Source organism: Anoplophora glabripennis, unplaced genomic scaffold, assembly GCF_000390285.2.
Source record: "Anoplophora glabripennis isolate ALB-LARVAE unplaced genomic scaffold, Agla_2.0 scaffold28, whole genome shotgun sequence".
Classification (NCBI taxonomy): Eukaryota; Metazoa; Arthropoda; class Insecta; order Coleoptera; family Cerambycidae; genus Anoplophora; species Anoplophora glabripennis.
Window position 1 is genome coordinate 1620913 of NW_019416423.1, and position 17097 is coordinate 1638009.

General features: G+C 32.9%; 1 protein-coding gene across 2 annotated transcripts in view; it reads right to left on the bottom strand.

The window, feature by feature from the left end:
• The window catches only part of LOC108909906 (angiopoietin-2-like), a 111680-nt gene that overhangs the window by 20698 nt on the left and 73885 nt on the right, over positions 1-17097 (bottom strand). For both annotated transcript variants that reach the window (XM_018714378.1, XM_018714377.1), the window contains one exon: positions 119-1376. In XM_018714378.1, coding sequence (XP_018569894.1) covers positions 119-1376 — 1258 coding nt within the window. The remainder of the gene's footprint in view (positions 1-118; positions 1377-17097) is intronic.

Sequence of the window (17097 nt, forward strand, 5' to 3'; positions counted from 1 at the left end):
TCCAATAGTACGTTAGACAGCAAACCCTTTCTGTTGCAATTTCTAATTCGAATTGTAAGAATGTTTATGGATTTAAGGGATAATTCTACCTAAAAGCAGTAATCAGTGTCGGACTTACCTTCACGTCTTTGATGTTTGGCGTCACATCGGACGTAACGAAAGTGGAATTGACAGGGGCCGGTTTGTTTTTAACGCTTGGGAAAATGATGCCCCCCTTCCTCTTCTCTGGCCGTTTCTCCGTCGTGCCGCTTTGGGACGTACTGTTCTGTATAGGTACTTGCGTGTTGATTTGTGGTGGTAGGGTGGTGTAACCAACAGGAAGGGTAGTATCCGTTACGAATTCATCCACGTATCTGGTCGATTCGTAGTCGGCCAAGTCGTCAATCGCGGGATCCAACAGAACCTCGGCGGGTACCGGCCGTTGTGCTAAAGTGGCTACGTCGTCCTCCTGCTTCTTCAGCCTCTTTTCGACTTTGTCCAGATTGGCTATGATCTTGTTCGTCTTCGTTCGCAGATCGTTGTGGATTTCGCCGATAGCCCGCTCTTGCCTTTGTGTTTGGGTAAGGAGTTCGTCCGATTTTGGTACCAGATCGTCGACTGAACTTTTCGTTCCCACAACAACGTCCCACACCTCATCCATCTTTTCCGAAACCGATATGATCGGCCTCATTTGCTGCACTAAACTGTCGATCTTATTTGTCTTGGGAAGCTCGGGCTTCTGAGTGGTCGTGGTTGTGGTTCTGTTGAAATTATTGTAGCTCGTGTACGCGTTTGGATCGTCGACTATGGCGTGATGGACGTCGGTCATCATGTTCAATACCTTTCCAAGGTTTTCTTGCACTAGGTTTACGTGGAACTGAAGCTTCTTATCGAGGCTTCCCGTCGCGTCCCTAAGCTGACCCAATTCTTTCGTCACGTGATTTATAACCTCCGTATTCAATGCCTTGGTTATCTCGATTACGTTCATGCTTACGGACCGTTTCTCGCTAGCCTCAACATTGATATCTTCACCTTGTAAGGAGTTGTTGTCCAACTGGTTTTTTAGGACGCTCAACTTGTCGTCTATGTCACTGACTTTTTGGTCCAACGCGACCAACCTTTTGTTTAGACTGATCGATTCCGCTTCGGCAAAAGAATCGGACTTCCTGTTGCTGTCGAAGGGCAAACGGTTGGGCACTTGGAAGAGTTTGGAGTCTATGTTTCCTAATTTGGCGATGACGGACTCCGTTTTGTCGATGTTACTGTTGACGCGGGTGTCTAGGCCTTCCACCCTTCGCATTAGGTGCTCCACCGCCTTGTCTAGATTCTCTATTCTCTGCAGTTTGGATTCTAGCGTCGAGATGATGGCTTCGAATACGTTGAAGAGGTACTGCTCTCTGTAAAAGAAAACTATTATTAGTCCATCAATAAAAACCAGGAAAAATATAATTCAGGAGATTAGATTCATTTTAGGTGGATGCCGAATACCGCTTTTACATTGTTCGGCTTAATGACGTTCCATTGAATAAAGTTTATCGTGTAATTGAAGAAGAAACGGCATGGCGATGCGTTAATGTATCGTCATCCTGCCGTGAAGCTCTTTTATAACACAAAGAGGGATATAAATAATGGATACGGTGCGCGTCCTTTGAACACTTGCAGTAAAATCTATATCGCGTGCAGTTATGCTCTGCTCTGTGTGTGGCCTGCCCAAACATTAATGAGAAACAAATTTTGGCCTCAGCACGTACATCATTTTAAGATTTATGGGGCGTGCTTCCCCAAATTACAAGTATATTTCGATTTAATTTAATAAATATTGTACGAAATGCGTTTTTAATGTTTCGAAAGTGGTTTTGTGCAGCACTGTTTCGTATGTTTTTTACTGAGATCGATTATTCTCTTAAATATTAATGGCAATGTTAATGTTTTGTTAAAACTCTTATCAGATGAAGTCGTATATCAATAAAAAATAGTGAATGTATTCCTGACTCAAGGAAATAGTACTTGGTTTGTAGAAATGTTTAAGAAATAACTCCGTCAACAGTCCAGACAATCATTTAAAATAACAATCATTAGACCAGTTATTACCTTTAGCCATATTAGGAGCTCCCCAGGGATCAAATTTCGGTCCAGTATTATTGTGTTTGTTCACAAATGACTTGTCTCTGTAATGTGAACATCTATTCCCGGTGACCTTAAGTTGTTCGAGAAAATCGAACAATAATTGTTCAGCATCAGCAAAAAATTTATTAAGAGTATCACATTTTTATACCTTAAATTGATTGTGTCACTTTTATTGTATAATACACAACAATATACATAATATTGCATATAATGTCTCACAGGTTTTGTGTCGAAAACAACTTTTTTAGTAGACTCGGTTGGCTTTACTTTTTTAATGTATTACAAAAATATGAATCGTAATAAATTATTTAACTAACTAATCTTCTCGAAATTACCTGTGTCATAATTAACGACCGTCGTGCGTTTTAGTAATGACATAAGATCAGTAGGGAAACTGAAAAAAGACCAGGAAGACTCCGAACATTCGCGTAAAAAAAATCGCAATAAATTTCTGTCACATCCACTTATTAATGTGCCGCATAAATTCGTACATTCCCCAATTTCACATCACCGACACATCAACGCTATAACGTAACTCTCTACCATAATGTTCCATTAAACAAATAGCTTTCATGTGCGTGTTAATGCCCCTTTATTGATTGCTATTGATTAAGTATTGTGCTAATGGAATAACTTGTCCGATATCCTATTACTAGACATTTCCTAAGAGAATATCTTAAAAATATATATGTGTAACTGATAGCTTTCTATAGGTACTATCTTTGCAATAGTAATTAGTTATTTATTCGCCGGTCATCAGGACTACTTCACATCCTGGTTGGAGTGCATGTAACATCGCGGATGATTAGAATTTCATGTCAAACTATTTTCATCGATACATCATTTGTGTAGTCACTTAAATATCCGCATAAGGAAGATATAAAATTAAGTGATATATTAGAAACGTTTATTACTTAATTCCAAAGCATTCTCTACCTCTCACTAGAATTTTGGTAGTAGTGAAGTAACGACTGATTTGAATTGCGAAAAGTTGGCAGCATTGGACAAAATGGAGCGCTATACGACGCAAGAACTAGCAAATATTGTAAAAATTCGTTACAAGTACAGAGGGTATGTAGCTGAGACTGATCCTTTAAGAAGAAGAGATCAATCCACCTGGTGTACATCTTTGCTTAGTCTACTATATTCTCACCCTTGTCTTTAAGGATAAGTTCTTTCAAGGCTTCTTTAATCTACATGTTTTTGTTTGAACAACGGCTTCTCGACAAAACTCTCTAGGACATTATAGTTGAATTCTCCTGATCTTGTTAATACAATCTCCAATATTTTTGACATTGCGTTCCGCATTTCATAATTTCATATTTTCTGCACTTCAAGATTTCTTTTGATACGCATTTTTTTTCAAAATTTTGCACATGCACCTACAAATACTTTGTGAAGTTATAAATTATACTTCATAGGTGCGTGCATACAGTGACATTAATTGAGTCCCTTTATACGTAAAATATTGTAGTATTGCGGCACAATAAACACTGGTGTATTCATACGATCCCCATTCTGTTATTAATAAACGCGTGTAGTAATTTACAATCCGATTTCCCCTTCAGACGATACATATTTCATGACTGGGAACTTATGTTTCACGTCTACACATAATTAATTTTGACGGTTGTAACCGGGCTTACGAAACATTCGTCTTGGACTCCTGCCACGTGTACACCTCCTTGAAACGGGTTGATGTTCTGCACTTTAAGATTTTATTGCAGCTTAAAATCGCATAAAACCAACACTTTGACGTCGTTTGTAACTTAAAGGTGGCCGCACATGTACGTTTTTACGAATTTTAAGGTGACAACTTTTTGTAAAAAATATCGCTTGGGACTCAGATTTTTGTGCCGACGTTTCGGCTCTGAAAAAGTATCGTCATTTCTTCCGCAATTTTTTTTTCCGTTTTATACTTATCAGGGCGTCTGCGGCAGAAAATTCAGAAAAGTTTGTGTAATTTCATGCAGGGCCACAAAGTTAAAACATCTCTGCAATTACAAATAAGAAATAAACATTATAGAGAACTATTGCCAAAAGGTGACAGTTTGATACTTAAAAAATTATGAAACAGTTACATGAAGAATTTTGTGTTAATCCAATTGAATTAATTAGATAATATTCTAAGCTAAGACCTCAAAATGTGCAACATAAAAGGTTCTGTCGCAATTTTCAAAAGGGAAAATGCACACGTCAATGTGTTGATATTAATAAGCTATCAAAAATCCCTAATGTTGTTGCGCGATTTTTGGGCTTGACAGATTCTAATTTATATACAGGGCATGAATGGAAGTCGTCTACCGTGGCAGAGGGTTATATAGAAGAGTCAGTTTCTAGCAAAATTGATATTACTGAAAAGATACAAGGGGTGCAGACTCCTGAAGCAAGCACAAGCAAAGAGGAAACCTGTTCTATTACTATTAATAAGTAGGTAGATTAAAAGTTTGTAGCGTTTTAGTTATTTGTTGACTTATTATTGTTTCAAATTGGTTTTCTAATAAAAATTGGAAAAATAAACCAAACATTTGTCTTTTTATGATTTCTATAAATCACTAATGGGTTATAAGTCATAACTTACTAGAGACTTATGACTTATAACTCACTAGTGACTTATAGGTCACATTATTCTTTTAAAGCCAAAGAAATTATAGTATCATTATTTACAAGTGTTGGATAAAATAATAAAAAGTGAATGTGATTTTGTCATTTCTGTAATATATTAATTAAAAACCAGTGAAAAAAGTAAATGTGAACACCCTGTATCTTTTTTATTCAGCATGTTTGGAAATATCTGCTTTTTTGTTTAGAATCAAATTACTGTCATTTATATTAAATTGATAGTCTATGCGTTGATCAAAAATAATAATTATATAACGATGTCATAAAAGATTATTTAATTTTTTATTTTTAAATGTAATTAATTGACATACTTTTAGGTTAACGTCGATATTGCAAAATTGTTATTTATAGATTCCTTTCGTTATGATTTATTACAATTAGATGTTTTCACTTAAAAAATTAAAAATTATAAGAAACTGATATTATTATACAAATATTAATTTCAAAGTATTGAATATACTTTCCCACACACCAAATGGTTATTTAAATTTCCATTCGCGGACAATTGAAATCGATTTCATGAGTACACTTCATCGATGCCTGTTTTGCTATTAAAAATCTAAATAATATTGTTTCCATAATATTAACTTTTGAATTAATTATACCCAGATTTTGCAATTCGACATAACTAATCAATAATTACGTATTTACGCGAAGAATAAAACTAGGCCTCTACGGGATTATATAAACACCTCATATCCATCCTGTGAAAAGGTTTATATCAAGAATTTTCGCAATATTCCATTCAAATTCGAACGTTGGTTACTTCACCTCAAGTGACGTTGCTTCACTGGTGCCATATATTAAAAGCAAGATTTACCACTAACTAAATAAATGAGTAATGGTTTCTAAAGGATCATCTGTTACCGTAATTCCACTTGCGAATGTTTTTAGCCGTTGCTTGACTGGACACATTAAGTTTAATCTACATTTTAACTACCTAATTAAAACAGGAATTATTTCTGGTTATCACTTATTTCATAATAAAGAGTGCCTGATGTCTTTTTATAATTTTTAGCTGTTCTTTATTATATTAATACCGATTGCTGTAGCTGCAACTGTATAGCTATACAGAGTAATTAACTAAATAATAGTGTAAAGACTGTTGCATTTTAGTCAAGTTCATTAATTCAGTGTGTTATAGTCTAAACCTGCGAAGCCAGATGGAAATCTGCAAATGTAGATGTAGGTATGGAGCTATTCATCAGGCGTGTATTTATGTATTTAGTTCAATACCGAAATTCTAGTATTTACCATATACATACATACATATTAATTCAGATTAGGATATAAAAATGTAAAATTCACATAGTCAAATCACATACTAGCTCATTAGACTGTATCAAAAATGGGATTATCTTTTTTTCAAAAGTGACACTAAAATTATTGTTGAGGATGTCGAAAAAATGTTCCTGTTAAAATTTGAGCTCTGAATATTAATATTAAAATGTGTATCATTACGATTTTTTATTTCCTAGTTAAATAACATGGGAAATTATTTTTTTATTAAATTTGGAATTTTATAACTCGTCAACGGATAGGTGTACTGATAAGACCAAAACATATTTTTGTAGGGAATTGAACGCTCTATTAAATAGGTCTCTTATCATTTTATTATAAATCTACTCTATTAAAAGTTATTTAAGGTCAAAGTTGGATTTGCAGTAAATTTCAAGTTTTTTCTACTTCAAGCTATCGAACTTAGCGCAAAATGTCATAGGACCTTTTTTGTAAATCGTTTCATTTCTCTCAAATTATTTCTCACCAACTTTTTGAAATTATTGACAACAATCTCAATTTTTTAAACAAATAGTTATTAAAATTAAAGAGCCGATTCTAATTACAGTCTTTGCTTATATTCGACTGAGCAAGGAGGATTGATAAATAACTAATACAATGCGAAACATCGCGTTACTGTTAAAAATGTTGTCACCGCCGTTCTTGTTGCTGAAAATTTGAAATATTTGGAAATATTCAATTTTCGTGGCTGAAAACATACATACGTATTGAATTTTCGAAACCGAGAGATTTGCACTAACCAAATTTGGACAGGACATAGCTAATAGAATGCGAAACATCGCCTTACTGTTAAAAATGTTGTCACCGCCGGTCTTGGTGGTGAAAATTCGAAATATTTGGAATTATTCAATTTTCGTGGATGAAAACATACATAGGTATTGAATTTTCCCAACCCAGGGAGATGCACTAACCAAATTTGGACATGGCAAAAAAATTTTTTTTGTAATACCCTTTATATTAACATGGTGCATTTGAAAGTGTAAAAATTATGTTTAAATTGTAAAAAATAGACATATTGCTCGAAGATATTGACATGTTTTGAATAAATAGTAAATATTAAAATAATTTAATAAACTTTTATAATAAAAATTTAATTTTGTCGCGTTTCTACAAATGATGTTTTGACGCACCGTGCTGCGGATACGGTTTAATTTAAAAATTATATAAGCAGTTCCCTTCACCCGACTCCGAACGGGGCAACGAAAATAAAACAATGATGCCGCTATTATAAAGACATACGGTCAGTAATTAATGTAAAGCTCCGTCCACAGTTTTAATTAACTTGTTAAACTTTCGCGTAAAAGGCGTGTTTTACCTACCGCATGCGACACACAAGCCTTTTTCCTTTTTCCTGGGCACTTTGCAAGTCGTTTACTCATCGTCGGTTGAAGTAAACGGAGCCACGGCCTGAAGATTTATTTATAGATGTAAAAATTTAACTTTGTATATATTTGAGAGTTTCGCGCCAAAGGGACCAATCTAGGATTGGTTTCTGTGACACTAAATTGGGTTAAAAACACAGAAAAATATTACAGATCGTAATTGTGATGTTGTGACAAACTTTACGAGTAAAATAAAAGTACCGCATTTTTGAAAGACTTTTTAATAGTGTTATGAAATATAGTTTTACAAAAAATAGTCCGGTCAAATTAGTCATAAATATAGTGGTCAAATAACAAAAATTCCGACAGAGCTAAATTTTGGTGGAGACCTTGGGTACACCATTAGAAATAAAGTGTCAAAAGTCTCCACCTATCCCATGTTTGCTAAAAAAGTTATTCGGAGTCAAAGGTCAAAATTTTAGGTTTTTTGGATTTTTTTCGAAAACGGTAAGTTTTATCAAAACAGTAGCCCTGACAAAAATTATAGATCTTAAAATTATCTACAAAACTGGTCCTTATACTTATTTTTCTAAGAACCACCATTCCTGAGATATCGCGATTCTAATAGTTGAAGGAGTCACGTTGTACATGATTTATTTCTAATGGTGTACCCAAGGGCTCCACCAAAATTTAGCTCTGTCGGAATTTTCGTTATTTGAAATGTCTATTTTGACCGGACTAAAACATATAAAGGACCACGCACACACTTAATGGAAATCGGCAACCCGTCAAATTGTCTGAAAATGAAATATGTAATAGTTGATAGTCCAGTCAATCAGCGATTTGCCCGCATCAGATCTTTGACTTTCTATCATCAGTTGAAGTCGAAGGCCTTCCTGGTGGAGCATCGTTTTGAATTGACTGACGACCACTTTTAAAACGTGAAAATCATTTGTAACATTGTGCACGACTCAGAACATCATCTCCGTAAGCTTGTTTCAATAGTTGAAACGTTTCCGTGAAAGTTTTCTTCAGTTTCACGCAAAATCAGATATAGATCATCTAAGAATATGTGGTTAATTCAAAAAGTTCGGTTATTTTCTGAACAGACCTGGTATGTCTGAATATTTATATTACGTTTACCCAACAACTTATTTATATAACTGTACCTATATCGTTATTACTTAATTCTCGGTGAAAGATTACTGTTGGGAGCATAAATCATATCGCGGCTTGCGTGGGTGAATTATCTCAGTCCATTATTTTCGAAAATAAAGCATTTCATATGCAAAACAAGAGATAAAATTATCTCTCGTCCTGGACAGATCTTGACGCTTCTTTCAGATTGTGTAATGTTTTGCTTAATTGGTTTATAGATTTCAATTAAGATCCATTTAGAAGACATAAATTAAATTTCATAACTTTTATTCAATGGAGATATCAATTTAACAGAGCATTACTTATATACACATATATTTGATTCGGCTGTCTAAACGTTATTGTTTAATATAATGTAGCTTCGAAAATGCATTATTTTTCTTCAAAAATTATTTTAAATATAATAAACATGAAGTTATAACATAAAAATGTAAATATAAAATGTAATTCTAACTAAATTACAAGGTTTTGGTGTTGAAAATGATGTATCAATTAAATTTCATAGTCACCCGACCATTACAGAAGATCTACCACGAGTAAATGACGTAAAATTATATAATGCAGTCTCCAAATTAAATTATTAGATTTTTAAACGTCTATTAGTATAATTGGATTATTCCGTGACTAAGGGCAATAAAGTTAATAGATGGGGCAATTTAATAGATAACCGTGAGTGGATATTGTTGTTCTTTGGTCTATCGTGTTTTAGTAGTAAGTATTTTTATGTTTCTGCTACTAGTAGTAACACTTTATTCACAAGATACCATAAAATATGAATCTTGAATTTTCATCAATATTCTTACGGTACTTACGGGCCCTCAAAGGTGAAAATTAAAAAATTACTGTCTCTGAACTATTAACTTCAACATGATATAAATTTGGTGATCAATAACACATGCGTACAGCTTGTTTTTGATGTAAGTGAAACTTCGTTATCCCCAGCACGCTAGGAACGGAATGGTTAACAACCCAGAATTTTTGCATAGATGACGATCGCATCTGTCTGTATCAAAAATAAGTTCCCTCAAGAGTTAGCCAACGATAATACCCTCTTGGTTCAACTCGGTAAAATTAACAGTTTAGGAAATATTTGTGATTTTATGTCACAGTGCACATCGACCGGCGCCTCCACCATTTTTTGTTTTTAATTTTTTATTGGACATAATTACTATGTTAGAACCGTACATATTTTTAAAATAAGAACTTAGAATATCTTTCTGTGTGATAATGTAATTTTCACTAACAAAATTTGACAAACACGCTTTACACGTAACACAAAATAGAAAAAAAAACATTGCGGACTTAGGTTCATATGACCTTTTTTTTATTCTTAGTTAAAAATAACCTGAACAATTTTATAAATTGAATATTTGCAACACCTTAAAGTAAATGATGAACAAAAATATTATTCTGATGTCGGAAAAATGATTATGACGTTACACCTCAATTGATATACATATAATTGTAATATATCCAAAATTAAATAAAATTGTTGGACAGAAGCTACAAACCTTTATCCTTAATATCTTCTTCAATAAAACGGATAAAGTCGCTTTTGTCTCGGATACAGTTTTATTTATTCATATTTATAAAAATCCAGTAGCTGTACTTTTATTTTACGCATTTCTGCAAACGCAACAATTATTTCCACTTGCAACGTCAAAAAGTGATACTTTCGATCTTGATACGAGTGCACCACAGGTAAAAATATGAAAAAAAAAATGTACCCATGGTGAGGAATCGATTTCAACCTTTCACTTAACATTAGACGTTATGGCGAATTGTAATAACTAAGTAATGCCCAGGTATAATGTTTAACCCACATAGAAATACCTGTCGTGAATTTTTATGACCTGTAATAAGTTTGGTTTCATATTACTGCGATACACGCCAATAGTCGTGTCGTGTAAGTTTCTAAGCTACCGTGGAAAACGGGCCCATTAAACATCGTTAATGGCGAAATAAAATACATAAATAACTCCACATAAATTGTTGTACAGCTTCCTTCGTAAATAATTGTAGAAAACTACAAAATGTTGATAAAGGGGCTGAGTCGTGAAGTGAATATTAAACATGGGAGGTTGCCCAAGACGGTAAATAATTGTTTTGGAAATTGGGATAACCAATAAAGACACAAATTTCCATGTAATAGTGGATTTCGTAGGTATAAGTTGTGTTATAGCTGTTTGTTGTGAGCGCTTGGATTCGAAAGGCCGATTTCTAAGAGCTGCACTACCGGATCGACTTCTAACTCTGGATGCGAAACCAAGTCACCTCTATGAAGTTTTTTCCATTTACCTTATAACCTTGCTTATCGTAGCGCAAACATATTGCCTGCATAATAATTCTATTGAAGAAATTGTTAAACATCAAATCACGCATTCCTTTCCAAATAATTATTATTTTCTAATAAATAACAGATAAATTACCTAGTTCTAACGTACCTAAGTACATGTTCTAACGAGGGATTTTGCGGTATGTTGTTAATGATTTACGGCATTTAAACTATATAATAAAGGTGTATTAAGCTTGCTGTAACATTTAATGATTAAGCGAACCTATAATTTTGGAGAATAAGGCTTTGAAACGACCTACAGTCGCAGTTCTGTCTCGCTCCGATTGCTCGGAATTCGATTTGCATATCTAGCAAGTAGGAAATAAGTTCTTATGACTGTAATTAGGCACCATATGTACCGTTCAAATGCAATTAACTGAGGCAGTGATCTGGTTCACTACCGGCTTTTAGGGTATTGTGACTGTATGGAATTTGGAACGTGGGATTGTAGCAATTTCAAAAAGTTGCTGGATGTTTTAAACGCTGATTTCTGTCAAATTTCACCATGATTTCCTCAGGAGTACCTCAGGGATCCCTCCAAGGACCTCTAATATTTATAATTATCTCTTAAGATATGCAGGCGTATGTAAATTAATTGAACCAATTCATGATTGTACTGATTGTCTAAAACTTCATAATAATCTTGATGTTTTTGCAGTTTTATAAATGTTATTAAATGTAATAACTGTACAATTACTATAAATATTCATTCATAATAATTAATAAAATGTAATGTTCATAAAATATTTCTATTTATTTGTTCGTAAAATATGCATTTATAACTCGAAATCGCGTTTTTCCCTACGGAGGTAAGTTACCCGACTTACCTTCCGTTGTCCATAGCAACTTCCACTTCTACGGCAAAATCCACTGACCTCCTCAGAAACAATGTATTAATAGTTATTTACTATAGTGGGAGCAGATTTTTTCTATTTTTTTTATAGAATTCCAGAATATTTTTTTAATAAAAAGTGAGGAAATACAATATGTCAGAGCTGTCAAATCTATTTTATTTACGAGAAGAAAAATACACTTAAAAATGTTTATATCGACCCAAATTTTGTCTGTCGTACTTAAAAAATTGTCACTCTGTAAATGCGTATTAAACGTGAAAACGTACCCTAAAGGAACTGAAAATATTTTTAATTGTTTCCGAGAGATAAGAAACAAATTAATTTTCATTTTTTTCTTGGAATAATTTTCCCTATAATTTTTGTTCGATTCCAATTACAAATAATAGTAGTGAACTATTTCCGTTTTAAAAATTAAAATAATTTATTAATCTATTTTTATTACTCAATTTTTGCTAATAAATTTTCTTTCCATAGTAATTTATCCTTAATTATCTGCTATGTAATTGCGGTCCGTCGCGGTTTAACAAAACGTGAAAATATATCATTTAATGCAACTTATTTTGTTTTTTTTAACTGCCGTTCGATAAAAGCGATTATTTTCTCCCATTAGAGATTTAATTATGTACAGTAATCAGTGTGATATTAACCCAAAATAGTTCTCTGCTATCAGATGATAATAACCTTGATTTAATTAAAAAAATATATCCGCAATCCTGTTATATTTATCTCGTTTTTTATCCTGATTAAACCACAGAAATTGTTTATAAAAAAAACTACTTCGTATCCGTTGGGTATTGCATCAAATGCATCGGCATTTTATTAGCCAATCATTCCATTCCCGGTACATTTTAAGTTGGTCTCAAGTGTCAACCATAAAATTGTTTTAATTGCCCAGATCGGCTGAAACGCTTTGATGAATTTGCATACCTACTTAAAGTGTATCCAGTTTAGAAAGCAACATTTCAAAAAATATGCTTCTTGGAGCAGATATGCTTGGTTTACATTTGTTTTAAATAGAGCTTGACACTTGTGTGCGAAGCCAGTGGCGTTGTTACAAAGAAATTAAAAAATTAATTTTACTAAAATATATTAAAAGAAACTTATCAGCATATTATTTTGTTCGAATGGATCTACAATTCTTATTATTATAAATAAGTTGCTGAGCTTGAATAAAATTAAGCTCAGGAAAGTGACAGTTAAAAATAATTATAGACTACATTATGTTCACTATTTACTTGGATATGATAATGTATGTATATGTATATGCAGACAAGTCTCTAAATTGGATATTTTTATAGGCACATTAGATATTCACTAAGAACATTGCGTCTTCATATATAAAATACCACTTCGCACGTCAAACTCAGAAAACTCCTCGGAATGTTCTTTATATTTAATTACTTGCAATAAAATATTCAATTTATTCCATTTGTATCTCTCGGTTCCCGTGATGAGAATTCTAATAGCAGAATAATGGTAATTCTCGCAAAGAAAATAAACATACTTTGGATCTTGACCTTAAAGTTTTAGTATTTGCGGGGAACTAGGTTAAACGACGCCGAAATGTTACCTCCTATAATGCGTAATTTATTAGAAATTTAGACAATTTATGTATGCAAATGAGACCTTTTTAACAGAATGCGTTTCATATGAATATGTGGTGCGAAAGTTTGCATAAATCTATGCAAGATGTTTTTAATAAGGTTAGTCGTATTTCTTTTTATGCTTCATTTGATTAAGAAATTTGTTCATGTACCACACAAAAATACTTTGAACTTTGTTTAAAGTAACTAGTATTAACATTTGTTCAATAAAAGCCTTAATATTTTTAAAAATCGTTATATCTCCATATGTAGGTCCTGTAGGTCTTCTAACATTTCGCACTAAATCATCGTACTACTCATTATTTATTTGCGAAACAGTTACATAACCTCTAGTTGCGGAGAAGATAGCTTATTTCGTAAATTAGAGCATTTATAGTGTGTGCCACTTTCCCATAACATGATGAATTAATGGGAAAATTGTAATACCTCAATATGTAAATTGTTTCGATCTGTTGTTTCGAAATCGAAAAACACTCGTATAAATAAAACAATCCGAAAACTTCTCAAAGGATCCTTTCCAATCACATAGTAATTTTACTAAGTATTTAAGGCGATGTTTCGCATTGTATTAGCTATGTTTTGTCCAAATTTGGTTAGTGAAACTGTCTGTTTCGATGATTTCAGTCACGAAAATTGAATAATTCCAAATATTTCGAATTTTCACCACCAAGAACGGCGGTGACATTTTTGAAATTAAAATGTGTATACGTAATAAGTTTTGGGATATAAAATTTTTTTTAGATGAATATTAAAATACACTTAATTTGAACGACGTGTTGTCAAGCATATAAATACTTATAATTATTTTATGTATATCATTAATTAGCTTCTTAGTTTAATTATGTCATTATGCCTTTCCCGTGTGTCGTTTTGTTGGCGCTATGACATCAACACTAATTATTATTAACAATTAAACATATCCGTTCATTAACCTTGCGTTTTCATAAAATGCATGTTGAGAAACTATATTCTTCTGCCTCTTTATTTAATCATCTTTCACCTTTATTACGTCCTTGAAGAATGACTAAGCAGGATGCAGCAGTAGCACAATTTGGTACATTGAATAGAATAATAATCTCAAACTTCAAATTTAACTGAAAAGTAGATGTTTGTGTCAGTGAAAAGAGTGAAACTAAAGCAGAAGAAAATGAAATAGAAGGCCAAACAAATATTTTCGGGATTTTCAGCAATTTTTAGGGATTTATTCCTGTGAGTGTTAGAGTAAAACTAGGGAATTCGGGCTCAAAATAAATGTAGATAACTAATGGGGTCTTCAGGTCCTCCCACTTTTTTTTATTTCATGTGCCTGCATTTTATAAGTGAATAGTTCGATTTTCTATGTAGCTATCTCAAATTTCTATATAAATATTACGATTTCCATATATGGAGAAACGTGTAATGAATGTTATAAAATTCATAAAGTGGGCAGTTTATTTACCCTTGTATAAACAGGATTCTACAAACATTTAATAAAGACATAATCACCTTGCCTTATGAACTTACTTTACCTACAAAGAAGTAAAAAACTGCTTTCGAATAAGCTTGAATATGGAATGGAAATGATTCTACTTGTAATTAACCAAAAATTTATCGGCATGAGTTCACACTTTCAAGAGAAAGAAGGAATTTAAAGCTAACACTAACATCAGTGACACAAAAATTTATATAATGAAAAACGCTTTACACTTCACATCAGTAAAGTAAAACGACCATATAACTTCGATTACAACAATTACATATCAACGTGGGTGTTCTAATCACGACACACATTTTTTTAAAGACTTTTGCATAGAGCTTGACTGTTGAAAAAGACGGAAGTGCAATCCGCCTAAAGCTGTACTCACCTACTTAGCCAACTATGGTGAAAAGTGACGAAATACTTCAATTGGTCTTACATTACTGAAACGAATTAAATATTTCATATAAACACCAACTTGGCGGGACAGAAATAATTTATTGTTCAAGCACTCTCACAGAAAGCGTTAATGTGGAAATAAACAAGGCGCGCTAATTCATTTTGCCTAATTTGGAAGTTATTTAACACAGCATTAGTGTTTTTCCAAAATTAACAATATTAATTATGTAACTTAATTACATTGTTTTAGATTGTCTCAGAGTTAACAACCCATATCTAATAGAAACTATGAATGTGCTTCCTTCTTATCATTCATTTAATTTATTTTAGTTATATGTAAGTTACTTACAATCAAGAAATACGCGTTGTAATGTAGTGTAGTTAGAAATCAACGACCTTTTAATAACAAATATTGACACATGCAGGAATAAATGAAGATTAAACAAACTTTAAACTTATTTAAACTTATTTTTGAGTAAAATTTATGTGTATTTCAATAAAAAAGATTTCTAATGCTGAACAAGATCTCTTAGATTTGAGTAGACTATTTTCAAACAAACCCTTCGTTTCTTAATATTTTTTCGTATAATTTTTCACTATTAAATGGCCAAATACCTTTGAAATTTTTTAAATATCGTCAGTAGTGTAATATTTGAAAATAAATTATTAAAATGCAACAAAATCGAAATTTATGTACTGGACATCGGGAAAATTATATTATTGGAGGAGCTGAAAAATTAGAACATAAAAAATTATTCTACATTTCTTCAGTAATGATTATCCTAACATTGCCTCATTTTTACTTATTTATAGTCCACTCTATGAAAAAATCTCAAAAGACAATAACCAAATAGATAAATTAATTGTTGGACAATGACTACGTAGAAAATTAGAGCAAGAAAACTGATTTACGTCTGCGTTTGTTTCTGTTTTAGTTTGTGGGCTTTTATTCTAGGAGAAAAGCTGAAAAAACAAAGGTTCTGGTTGGAAATGGTTACTGTAATAACGAATGTCCCAAAAATAATGGAGGAACTGAATTGTGCGCCATTTTCATTCCGAATTCAATACAAGTACGGAGAGTGTGTAGCTGAGACTATGTCGAAATTACGTGGAATTTTCGGGAGAAGAGACGCCCCGAATGAAGCAGTCGTGAAATTGTTGCCAAATTTGAACATACAGGTTCGGCTGCAAACAATAAAAAAACAGACCGTGTTATCTCGAGCGTTGTCAAACGAATCATTAATATCGACAACGCTGAGGTTTAGGGATTTTTAGTTGACAGTGCCAATCTTGCAGTGCTGGTTGCCTAAGTTCGGTGGTCACGAGGCCTCGTATAAGTATATCCAAATCCAGATAGGTTTTTTGACAATTGAAGACTGTTAAATCCTTCCTAATTCCCATGTACATATAGATAAGTATTATCAAATAGTAAAACTTCACACGAAAAAGAACTAGTCAGTATCCTGTTTACACATCAAAGGATACGTACGAATATTAGCCGAATAATGCTCAAATTTCCGACAAGGCTGACGCCTTTTCCCACAAACTTTCATAGTTTGATTTATTTCCAATTGTTCTAACACGACCTTCGAATAGTATCCAGCACGTTAAGGAACGGGATGCTATAACTTTGTAATCTAAAATCCCTATCTTAACGGCATTGTTTTTGTGAGCTTTGCTTTATGGCACGCAATTAACGATAATTATTATAATATTGTTAAGGTTGTTTTTGTTGATGCTGATAGAATGGGTCCAGCATTCAGCGGTACGTTCAACGTTTCAATGCAAATGGGTTTCCGGTTCGTTGTGTGTAAATAAATATGTAAGACATTAAAGTATGAATGAATAAATTAGCTATGACAGTATAACATGATATATTGCTAAGAAGGTGAATGTATTTCTCTAAATCTGATTCCGACGTTAATTTAGTTAGTCAAGACGT